At 44.8% G+C, this 12,788-nt stretch overlaps 1 protein-coding gene across 1 annotated transcript in view; it reads left to right on the forward strand.

Annotated features, from left to right (window-relative positions):
* The first annotated feature begins 11,870 nt into the window (after positions 1-11,870).
* TRANK1 (tetratricopeptide repeat and ankyrin repeat containing 1) overlaps positions 11,871-12,788 on the forward strand; it is a 77,694-nt gene continuing 76,776 nt past the window's right edge. The window contains exon 1 of the mRNA XM_074345260.1: positions 11,871-12,238. Within this exon, the coding sequence (XP_074201361.1) occupies positions 12,216-12,238 (23 nt within the window). The 5' untranslated portion in view covers positions 11,871-12,215. The remainder of the gene's footprint in view (positions 12,239-12,788) is intronic.

The following is a 12,788-nucleotide window of genomic DNA, read 5'->3' on the forward strand; positions in this document are numbered from 1 at the left end:
TGGTACATACACATTTAGAATTAATTCTTCCTGATGACTGGTACCTTTTGTCATAGTGAAGTGGCCCTCTCGACGTTTTTTTGACCTAAATTCTATTTTGTGTGCTATTAATAAAGCTAGACAGGCTGTCTGTGTGTGTGTGTGTGTGGCAAAATATACATTATGTGAAGTTTCCATTTTAGCCACTTTAAAATGTACAATTCAGTGACATAAAGTACATTCCCACAATCACCACTGTTTCATTTCAGAACTTTTTCATCATTCCAAACAGAGACTCGGTACCCATTGAACAACAGCGCCTCTACCTCTTTCCCCTCAGCCCCTTGTAACCACAATTCTACTTTGTTCTTATGAATTTGCATATTCTAGGTACCTCACACAAGTAGAATTATACAATATTTGCCCTTTGGTGTCTGGCTTATTTCACTTGTTTTTGGAGCTTTAAACGAACTTGTTATAAGATAGCATCTTCATCTAAATGCACTAAGCAGAGATTATTTTTTTAAAACACCTGCAGAGTATAAGTCCTGTAGGGGAAGCCAAGATTATTCCTGTCCCGAAAGCGTTTACAGACTAGTTAAGAGGAAAACAGGAGACAAGGAGTAAGCCTCAGGGGGGGCATGATTGATTGTGAGATCAGCAGCCTTCCTTTTGCTTGACCTCAGCAGATGTAAAGAGACAAAGGTGGACGGTGCTTATATGTCATTGAAATTGCGTCCCTAAGCGTGCTGAGCCCGAGCGGTTTCCACTTCGTGGAGGCAAACCCCGAACCCTCCGCCGGGGCTGAACTGCGTGCTCTGGCCTCACGGTGGCGCACCCGAAACCAGCCGGGGCGCTCCTACAGCCCAGGGAAAACAAAACCGTTCACCAGCCCCGTCGCTGTCGTCAGGGTGCGGGAAGCACTTCCTTATCCCTCCCACGCCACCACCCCTGTTGTCCCTACACAACCCTTACCCTACAGCCCCCCTTTAAGAACCCTCCATTACAATCACTGCCTTTCACTTGCCGATTTCCTGGCGCCCCCTGCCATCCTTACCGTCAGAGCCCACCAGGGCTTGCAGTCCTTTGAGCCTTTACTTTAATTTCTGGGTTTGCTCCTCCCCCTGCCTCATGGGCATGGGTTTCCCAGTTCCAGTACAAATAAATCCCTTGGCACAATCCCTCTGAACGTTGTTGTTGTTGTTGTTGTTGTTGTTGTTATTTTGTCCCACTCTTACTTATTAAGATGATGCATTTATTGTCACAAATACCAACTGTGAACTATACCCAGCGGCTTCGTGATGTCCTTTTCATTACTGACATGTATTGTTTATTCATTCATTCCACAAATGTTGTGTCATCTAAGTGCCAGGGAGCTGGCAGCACACAAGGAACACGATCAAATCCTAGCTTTTGAGGTGTGCCCTGTCTAGGGGGTAGATGAGTAAACTGTTGTTTAAAAAAAAAAGCATAAGGGCTGTAACAGGGAATCAGGAGCAGTGAGCAGGAAGTGGTGAATGCGGGGAGGTGGGGCTGGGTGGACTTCCGACCAGGCTTACATGGGAGATGAGGACAGCAATGAGTCACACTTTCGTTGGAGTTGACCAGATGGAAGAGGGGGAAGGGCCACATCAGGCTGCAGAAATAACCCATGAAAACAACATTAGTTCCTCATACTGCCTGGAGTTCAGTGAGGTCAGGGCAAACGACGTGTAGGGGAACTCCCTGCCAACCTCTCTGGCCTCTGTGGCTGGGTTTTGTTTGGTGGGCACTGTAGTAAAGTTTTGAATTAGTTAGGTAGGAACTTGACATAATAAAATCAAGATTTCTTGCTTCTATTTTTTTAAAAAAAAGATCTTTGACATCAAGCTCGTATTCTCGATGGAACAATCAGCTGGAGCTACTTTAGAAGGAGCCTTGATGTCCCGGTTTGTGGCAGACCTTACCTCTCCCTGGTACTGACCCCTGGCCAGACACGCTGAGTGTGCTGCTTGCCTTGCCCCTGGACGGGCAGCTGAACCTATAACCCCTGCCTTGACATCCCACCCCAGCTACAGGTATGGGCCAGGGTTCTTAAGAAGCCCATGCAGCCTGTGGTAAGGAAGAGGAGGGAGGGAGGGGGCACCAGGGCTGATCCAGCCACTGAGATTGGTGGTTTAGAGGGCCAATCAAAGGTCCCACCTCTGCAGAGACAGGGATCAGAGCAAAGGAGGAGGAAGGAGGCAGCAGACCATTCTTGTGGCCAGGACCTGCATGAGGAGCCAGGATAGTGGTGAAAGAACATGCCCAGCCTTTGGACATCAATCTTGGTCTGTGAGGATGGGAATGAGGGGTCTAGCCCTGCCTGTCATGGGGACCAGGGCCATAGTCCAAATGGAGATCCTCAGCCCACGGCCCGCCCTCTCCTCCTCCTAGTGCCATCTCTGTCCTACAGCACAAGGAGAATGTTTGTGTGGACACCCAACCCACAAGTTAAGTTCTGTCCACAGCTTCCCATGCTCCTGGCAAACAGCCACCCATGGCCACCTCTTGGGCTTAGAGGTGTGCACAGCAGAAGCTTGGTCCCCTGTCAAGACACGCAAGAACCAGGCTTGGCCAGACCCAAAAAATGGCTCAGAGCCATTTGGACAGGGAAATTTGGTGCAGATCATGGTCTACAAAAAAGGTGTGGGCTCTGGAAGGGCACATTCTTTTGGGCCAGGAGACTCCTCACCCCTTAGAAAGGGACGTGGTCAGAGGAGAGCCAGTGTCCTGGAGTCTTCTACAGCCCCTGGCCAGGGCTGACGCATCTGGGACAGAGATGCACTTGGGTTCCTTCAGATAATGAGGTCTGCACTCGTTTGCTAGGTCTGCTGTAACCACAAAGCACCACAAACTGAGCAGCTTAAAACAACAAACGTATTCTCTGTCATTCTGGAGAGTGGATGTCCCACAAAATCAATGTGTCAGCAGAGTTAGTTCCTCATGCAGGCTCTGAGGGAAAATTTGTTTCATTTCTTCCTCCCAGCTTCTGGTGACAGCTGGCAGTCCTTGGCTCTCCTTGGCTTGAAATACATCACTCTAATCTCTGCCTTCCTCTCCCTGTGTCTCTGTGTCTTCAAATGGCCATCTTCTTATAAAGACACCATTGGATTAGGGACCCACCTCCCTCAGTATGATCTCACCCTAACAAATTACATCTACAACAACCCAATTTCGTCTGCAACAACCCCAGAATGTGAAGTCACATTCTGAGGCACTGGGGGTCAGCACTTCAATATATTCTTTGGGGAGGTCCATGATTCAGCCCACTACTAGGTCTATCATCAGGTCACAGGCAGTGACAAGGGAGGTAAGACTCACAGGTTTGCAGAAACTACCTTTCAGCCAGGACTCCTGCAGGAATAGGGTGGATGCTTCCTCAGGATAACTTGGTTCTCATTGACCTTTGTTGACAAGAATTTACTAGTGATCTAATATTATGGCACCCCTGTCTCTCTCTTTCTGTCTCCATCACTCCCACGGCTTTCCCAACCAACTGCCTTCACTCTGTGCATCTCTGTTTCTACCTGATGACTTGGACTGGCTGTTCTCTTGCAATATTTTCCACCTTTTGCTTCCATTACCAGTTGCCCTGGCTGTCCACTCTAACCTCCAGTTCAAATCACTGGTTGGCCCTTCCAGGTGAATGTAGTCAGTGGTCAGGACTGTGAGAATAAAGCCTACCGATTATGTATCTGCCTCTGCAGGACTGCCTCAGAGGCTGAGAGGGGCAGCTCTTGCTGTGGGCAGGGGGTTGGATGGTGTGTCAGTGGGTTCAGATGTGAACAGCTGTGCTCAAAGTGGGGAAACCAAGACAGTATATTCTGTGTGTTTGTGTGTGTTGTGTGTGTGTGTGTTGTAGCTGCATGGATTTAAATGAGCGTGTTCATTGGTTTATTTACAATTTGGGTATCCATTACTGTGAAGGTGCAGTTCTCATTGTGGTTGTAGGTATCTGTGTCTTGAGGTTGGACCGTACATAGTCCATACGGCCTCTCCTCCTGTGTTACCAAGATAGATTAGTGCCATGTATGAAACTTAGTTGATACTCTCAGAATGCTAAGGATCAGCTATACTGAAACTGAAATGAAAAACAGAATTTGCCTGGATTTTTCCTATTGTGGTTTTTCCTGTCATGTAGACCTTTCTGTCTCTAGGCATGTGCCATGCATAACGAATGGGTAAATGCCCTCAGTGGTCTCCAGGGACATCATGCCTCAGACCAGAATCCAGGATGGACTGAGCTCACGGTCTAAGAAGCACAGCCAAGTCCATTCTGAGCTCATCTGTCTTTTCTACTCTCAGCCCTTTGACCAGCTGGTTGTACAACAAACTGCTTAACCTTTCATTTCTTTAGTTTTCCTTTTTGTAAAGTGGAGATAATTAATATTCTTTTTAGGAGATTCTCTTGAGAACTTACATTATCATAAAGACTTAAAAAAATAGTGCTACATAAATGTTGACTGAAAATAAATTGTACTTCCTCCTCTCCTTGGCTTTTGCCTTAAAAAAAATCAGCTGACATTTATTTATATATTCTATGTCCCTGATAATTTATCTAAATATTTGTCTTTCTTACGTGGTTAGCTATCTGGGTTGGATCTGTAATCTTCACTTGATACAGTGGCCACTAGTGACTCAATAGTCATTTGTTTTCATGATGTGTTTGACAGTGATGACTCTGGCCTGCCATCTGCCCGTTCCCTAGACTGTCTATCAGGTTTCAGTTATTCAAGGTCATTGAAATGAGTTCCTGGACACTTTTAAAGGAGAAGAGCTTGTATGTGGTTGCAAACAACCATATATGAAAAGAAGAAAGATATATGGGGCAAGGCTCTGACCCTGAAAACACTACAGTAAGGGACAGGCCACAGACTCAGAGGAGAGAGACTCATGGATGCTCTTGCCAGGTGACTTTCCTGCTTTTTCAAATTAATATTCTTTTTTTTTCCTTCCAGTTCTATTGAGGTGCAATTGACAAATAAAATTGTATGTATTTAAAGTGTACAACGTGCTGATTTGATATATGTATACTGTGTGAAATGATTACCACAGTTAACACATCCATCACCTTATGTAGCTACGTGTGTGTGTGTGTGTGTGTGTGTGTGTGTGTGTGTGTAGTGAAAATGTTTAAGACCCATTCTCTTAGCAAATGTCAAGTGTTCCATACAGTATTGTTAGCTACAGTCACCATGCTGTACACTGTATCTCCAGAACTTCTTCTTCTTATAACTGAAGGCTTATACCCTTTGACCAGCTTCTCCCCAGTTCCCCTATTCCCAGCCCCTGGTAACCACCATTCTATTCTCTGTTTCTATGGGTTTGGTTTTTCTCTTTCAGCACTTTTAATACATCATCCCACTCTCCCCTGGCCTGCAAGGTTTCTGCTGAGAAATCTGCTGGTAGCCTGTTGAGGGCTCCCTCATATGGGAGAATTTTTTTTTTCTCTTGCTGCTTAAAGGCATGTAGAGAGGAAGAACTGGAGCGAGTAAAATAGCAACAAAAGCCTGGGTGCCGGAAAAGTGTTAGAAGAGGGGGAAATAATAATAATGGACATAAGAGAAAACACGGTAAGCCGGTAGAAGGGAGAGCGAAGGGCCAGCTCATTTTACACAGCACAGTCACCAAAAGTCTCAGGAACTATTGATATAACCAGATATTTCTGCAAGAGAGAGTAAAGAAAGGACCTAAAAATAGGGAAGCTTAGTTAAAAGTCCAAGAAGTGCAGGACCCCTGGATCCCACCCCAACTCAGCATAGCTGCCTGCTTGCTGTCTCTTCCTTACCTGGCAAAAGGGACTCTGTTCCCTGGAGGAGATAAAAGAGCAGGTGTCAGGAATGGTGGGCATCAGACACAACTGAGGAGAAAGGTACCATATTTCAAGCAGTCAACACGTGCATAGTGGGTGCTGAGGTCCCTAACTCCCCTACGTCTCCTGGTGCCCATAACGCAGGCAGCCAGGCTTTCACACTCCAGAAGGGAGATTGTCTAATCTGACCAGGCCCAGAGGGACGACCCAAAGACCCTGACATCAGAGATTTCTCATCCCAGTGATTCACTGACTGCCTGCAAGTTAATCTCACTCCCATGTTCTGAATTTCCAACTGGCTTTTTTTTTTTTAAACATTTTTTTTTTTTATTGAGTGATAGTCAGTTTACAATGTTGTGTCAATTTCCAGTGTAGAGCACAATTTTTCAATTATACATGAACATACATATATTCATTGTCGCATTCTTTTTCGCTGTGAGCTACTACAAGATCTTGTATGTATTTCCCTGTGCTGTAGTATAATCTTGTTTATCTATTCTACATATGCCTGTCAGTATCTACAAATTTCGAACTCCCAGTCTGTCCCTTCCCACCCCCTTCCCCCTGGCAACCACAAGTTTGTATTCTATGTCTATGAGTATGAGTCTCTTTCTGTTTTGCATTTATGTTCTTTTTTTCCCCATATATGAGCAATCTCATATGGTACTTTTCTTTCTCTTTCTGGCTTACTTTACTTAGTATGTTCCTTAAATCTCTACTGGTTTGTTTATAATTATTACCCTTTCCTTACCCACTCCTAATTTCTTTATCGCCACCTTCTGGTTTTTGGTTTTAGGTTTAAAGATCAAGTCAGTTGCCCTGTAGGTTTTAGGTTTAGAGGTCAAGTCAATTGCACACTGGGTTTGTCTGATTGCATCCTCAGTATGTCCTTTTAACCTGTATTTCTCTGTCCTCTGTGCACAGATAGACCCAGAGTGGGAATTCTTAACCTTTTGTGTGCCATGGACCCCTGTGGCAATTGACAATGTCCATAGCCTCCTTCTCAGGATATTGTTTGTTTGCTTGCTTGTTTGTTTTATGAGGGGAAGGTAATTAGGTATATTTATTTATTTATTTATTTATATTTGGAGGAGGTACTGGAGATTGAACCCAGGACCTCATGCATGCTGAGCATGCACTCTACCACTTGAGCTATACCCTCCCCCCTTCTGAGGATATTTTTTAAGTGCATAAAATAAAGTGCATAGAATTATAAAGAAAACTATTTATATTAAATGAGAATACTCAATATTTTTAACAACTAGTGACATAATAATATATCCTTTTAATTAACACATTAAATAACAAGACCTAGCAGCAGGTCTAATAATGACCATAATTGTGAAGTAGGTATTAGCAAAAACAATATTTTGAGGTATCCACAGCAACAGTAATGGGATATGAAAGAATTCATGATTTCACTGTTAATGAAGCTTTAGGTGCTGCTTTTATTGTAGTTTTATGTTTTATTTGCAATTGCCTACATTCATAATTGAAGATGATGCTAAATTTAAGTTAAGTTTAGTGAAAATTAAGATGATAATTATGTTCTTGTTCACAGACTTCCTGAGTTCTATCCATGGATCCTTGTTTAAGAATCTCTAGTTTACAGACTAACTTAGGTTCAGATTCAATTTAGATTCAATTTTAGGGATAAGAGTTCTTCATTCGAGTTGCTGTGTCTTTCCTTTTGCATCATGTCAGGAGGCACATTTAGTGATGTTAGGATTGATAAATGGGACAAAAAAAAAATAGCCAGATCCATCCTTCCTCCTAGTGGATCACCACTGACCACTGATGATCACATCTATGATTGGCTCCCACTGTTCACATAGGGGAAAGTAGAACATTAAGAAGAAAAGTAATTGTAGTGATTAAAGGACACTGAGTATTAAAAACAATTCATGAGCTCATTTAGACATTTTATTGGTTGCTAGGGTTCCAACTCATTATTTTGAAAACTGGTAAATAAAAGGGAATGGAAATAAGCATCCTGCTTTTTCTATCTGAACTGTTTTTCAGAGCAACCAAATGACCATAGATAGAAAGTTCTTTACTGAAGAATCCCAGCAAATAAAAAGAAAGAATGATAGAATTAGAAAAATGATTTTTTTTTTATGCTTAAAGTTCCCGTGTTTGAACAGTGGAAGTCCCTTTAGATTGGCTTAACACAACCCCATTATTCTTTGGTAGCTTCTTTGCTTTCTAGAACAACAAGATATCCCAGGATCAACTTGCACATTTCTGCCCCCAACATGGAATTAATGATTTTTTTTTTAAACTGGGGATTGAAAATTTTCTTAAAGAGTCCTGGTTCCTTATAGAAAGGAGAGGTGTTTAGAGATTACATACTGGGTGCCAGGGATCCATGCTATTATTAAACCCAGCAGTACTCCATCACATCAAGAATGAATAGAATGTACAGAAGTAGACAATAAACTTCAAGTTCATACTGATATTTCTAATTCAGTTTTCAGTGTGGGATGGTTAGCTCAGTGGTAGACTGCATGCTTAGCATACACAAGGTCCTGGTTCAAACCTCAGTACCTCCATTTTAAAAAATTCAGTTTTCAGATTATAGACTTTTCCCTAACTTCTTTGACTTTATATTTGTATTTTTTTTCTCTTACACTGAAAATCTTAATTCTGAATGAAGTTATTCTAATTGATTATTTGCTTATTCTAATTTATACACATTACTGAGTAATAAAAATATTGCCAAGTAATATTTCCCAGTAAATGTTCTTAACAAAGTTTGTAAAACATACCAATATTAGTATGTTGTAACTTAGTAACCATAAGACTGTTAAATTCAAGATTTCTCTGTTCCCTTTTCCCTTAGGGCATATCCCTTTAGTAAATAAAACTATGATTTAAAGTCACTTGAAATAATTTTTATTTGGTTACACAATCCACTTGACACATAGTTAAGTCTATTTCAGCATGGTTTCCATTTTAGGAGCTACTCTTCAGAAATTAGACTTAACTTTTCAATTATATTAAAGGTTCTCATAGTTTCAAAGTCAAAACCCTAAAACAAGTTATATTTAAAGAACCCTAGCTTCCCTATCTTTCCCCTTGCCCTTATTCCTTATTAGAAGTAACCATTTGTCTTAGTTTTTGGTTTTTCTTCCATTGTTCCTGTCCAAAAATATAAAGAAATGCATAAAAATATCCATCTCTCCTTAGTACACTAAAGGTAGCAGGCTATAAACACTGTTCTCCACATAACAGTATTTCCTGCCCTTTAGCCCACAGTTTTACACAGTGATCTGCCTTATGACTCAGTTCTCTGTGGTGTAGGTTACCATGGTTTAATCAGTCATTCTCATTAATGCACATCTGGTTCCCTCAGTCTTAATCCTGAGCAGATAACCATCTGAGGAAAATCCATCACAAGGAGAACAAAACAAAAAATATAAACAGAAAAAGAAACCCAGAGAACAGAGCCAATATATAGAAAACAAAAACTACTATTAATACTTGCAGGGAAATTAGAAAAGGTATGGAACCATGGAAAAGAGAATGGGGTACACCCACAAAGGAGAGCCTACAGAATAAGAAAGAGCTCTTGTAAATATCAAAGTATGGTATCAGAAATTAAAAAAAAAACAAAACCCAAAAACCTCATTAAGAAGGATCAGAAGTTGAAGAACTCTTTCAGAAATCAGAGGAAACACCCAAAAACTAAAACCTCAGAAAGATAGAAAAAAGGAGAGAAGTGACTTGAAATTCAGGGAAAATCAGAGACACCCAACCTGGAAGTCCCATATTTGAATAACAGGATTTCCAAAAAGAGACAATAGGGAAAATGGAGGAGAACTTAAAAAAAATTTTTTTAAATAATTTAAATAACCAAAGAGCTTGAGTTTCAGGACTAAAAGAACCCACTCAGTACACACTGGAATGGATGAATGGACCCACATCAAAGAATAGCATTGTGCAATTTCAAAACACTGGGGAGAAAAAGAAGATTTTTCAGGCTTCTTAAAATTAAAAAAAAAAAGAAAGAGGTCACATAAGATGGGTAACTGAATGTTTTCAGAATTCTCAACAGCAGTAGTGGAAGCCAGTGGTGATTGGAGTAATAGCTTTAAAATCCTGAAGAAAAATTATTTCCAACCTAGAATTTTATACCCAGCCAAACTGTAAGTGAGGGTGAAGGTTTTCAGACAAGCACATCTTAAAAAAAAACCCAAAAACCTGATGATGCATAAAACCGGGGGAAAAAAAACCCCAACAAGAGTAGAGTGTCATTTAGAGACACAAATAGAGCCATCAAAATGATCAGCTAACAGAGGAAAAAGTGGTTGCCTGTGGGGAACAGATTGGGTGGGAGGGGGGACTGCTCTTTTAACAGTGAGAGGGAGTAATTTTGATAAAAATATAAAAATAGCAGAAAGAGAAGAAACAATCTTAAAAAAGAACGACTTGACTGTTTTAAGAACTGTAAGGACTGTTTCAAGTTGATCTGACTGTTTTGAAGACTATGATGAAAGACACAGAGGAGGAAATATGACAAAAAGATTCTGAAATTCTTATGAAAACTGGTCAGTGTATCAAAGTTTAGAGATACCTTTTGAACCATCTGCACTTGGCTTGTCCTCCTTGATGTAAAAATGTGTCTAGGCCATCTGGAGAGAGATTCCTTGCAGTTGGCCAAAATCAAGAGCATGCTGGAACAGAGGGTGTGGGTCTTTCCTAAGTATAGGTGGGAAATGTTGCTAAAAACATTGGAGAAAAGATATGTCAAGTTTTTTTTTTTTTTTTTTTTTTTTTTTTTTTAAGGGAAAGGACCAATAATGTCTAGGAAATGGCAAGCAGCTCTAAGTTGGAGAATAAGGGTGTTTCCCAAACTTTGCTTCATGTTATCATCACTTGGAGGATCTGTAAAAATCCTAACAGCCATGTCATACCCCAGACCAATTAAATCAGGCTAAGTAGGAGTAGGAACCAAATATCAGTATTTTTGAAAGGCCCTGCATTCCAGTTTGGGAACCACTGGGGAGAATGTTTGCATGAGGAAGCTGAAACAGGAAGGGGAAAACTGAAAAGTTTCAAATGCCCAGCTATTTAAGGACAACAGAGGTGCCACTGAAGGCTTTTGAACTGGAGGTGACGCAATGTGGTATTTGGGTAGGATTAATGCACAGAAGAAATGGGAAGAGGTGAGATTCCAGAAGCATGGAGAACACTGACTGGACTGATAGGCTAGTTCTCGGCTCAGAGTCAGCAGCAGAAAATACGCGGCTGTGTGCATTAGGTGTGTCCATGTGTCGTCACCTTATCCTCCCTGCCTCCTCGGAAACTCGACTGTTTCTCTCCCCCAAGCTCTGTGGCGTCCTCTCCACCCAGGGATCTGGTGTGGTGGTCCCCCAGATGGATGCGAGAACCACCAGGAGGCAGTGTAGGCCAAAGCCGGGCCCCAAGAGAGGGCTGCGGGCTCCGCTCTCTGGTTGGACCGAATCCCTGACGTGAAGGAAAGTCACCCCTGTCCCAGAGAAGTTGAGGACCAAGCCCGAGCGGTGGGTGAAGGTCTTCCTGACCGGAACCACTCACCACTGTCCTTCAGGAGGTCCCTTGCTTTTCCCGCTGTGGTGAGAGGCTCACTCCTCCGTCCGCGCCATGAACAAGCCTGTGAAGGTCAAGAAGTCGGGGGCCTCACCGGTCTTTCCCGACCCGAATCTTCAGCACCCCAAGAATGGAGGGACGAGCCCACAGTAAGTACTCGAGAGCCAAGGGAAGACTGGACGAAGGCGAAAAGGATGTGGGGACTGAGAGGCACGGTGTGCGCTGACCCTTAGTTTCTTTGTTGGCGGGAACGGGAGGCCAGGAGCAGAGGCGGACCAAGGCTGTCTGCTATTTCCTCAGCTTCCCCAACAATCGATCGCGGCGACCAACTAGCGAAACAAGTCACCGTGACCGAAACGTGGCGGAGGGGTGTGTGTGTGTGTGTGTGTGTGTAAGTGTGTAAGAAGTGTAAGAAGTGTAAGAAGTCAACGTGACCCGTGGCGGAGTGGGGGGGGGGGGGGGTGCGCGCGCGCGCTCGCCTCGTCCCTCATGGTGACCCGCTCGAAGCACTCGGTTTCCAAAGGCGGCCGAGAGCCATCCCATTAGAGAGCTAGCCTGCAAGATGGGAGACATCGAAACGCCTCTTTTGAACACACGGTGACAAACACCCCCTCCCACTCAGCGGCGACGTGCACGTGACAGTTTTCGGGCCCTCGCAACTACGTGGAAACTAGGAATAGGTCCGCGGCTGCACACAGCCGGGCGCCGGGGTCCCCGCGCCCTCGCCCCGCTCGTCGCGGCCCGGGGGCCGAGCCACCGAGAGCAGGGGACCCCGCCCGCCGCGCCCGGCCCCCGGGAAGCGGCTCCTGAGGCGACGGCGGCGGCCCCGGCCATGTGGGACGCGCGGGTAACTAGGTGCGTAGCGACGAGGGAAGCCCGAGGGGCGCCTTTGGCCTTCCGGGCCCCGCGCCTCTTCCCGGCGGGAGGCGCCGCGCGCGGCGGCTGGCGACCCCTGAGGCGGCGGCCGGGCGGGCGCTGCCCTCTCATTCAGGTGCAGACCCGGGCCTGTCGCGCAGGGTCGGACGCAGGGGGCAGCTCCGGCCTTTCCAGCGCCGGGGGACGGGGCAAGCGGTGCGACAGGACTGCGGCGGCGCGCGGCCTGCCTCATCCCCACCCCGGGCCGAACCTGCGGCTCCCGAGCCTGCCTCCCACCTCCTCCGGGGGACCCCGGGGCCGCTAGCATGTTGCGATGAAAAGACCAGCGGAGGCGATCCCGGGGTAGGCACCGGGCCAGCAGGCACCCGGGCGCCGGACGCGATTTGCGGGGAACTTGGAGAGTGCTGGCCGCTTCCCGGGGAGGAGGTTGGCGATTCCAGCCCCCGGCAGGCCTCTGCCCCAGCCCGCCCAATCGCGAGCTGGGCTTGCCCAAAAGAAGCTGCATGGCCCGCTGTCCTCGGCTAAACGA

Source organism: Camelus bactrianus, chromosome 17, assembly GCF_048773025.1.
Source record: "Camelus bactrianus isolate YW-2024 breed Bactrian camel chromosome 17, ASM4877302v1, whole genome shotgun sequence".
Classification (NCBI taxonomy): Eukaryota; Metazoa; Chordata; class Mammalia; order Artiodactyla; family Camelidae; genus Camelus; species Camelus bactrianus.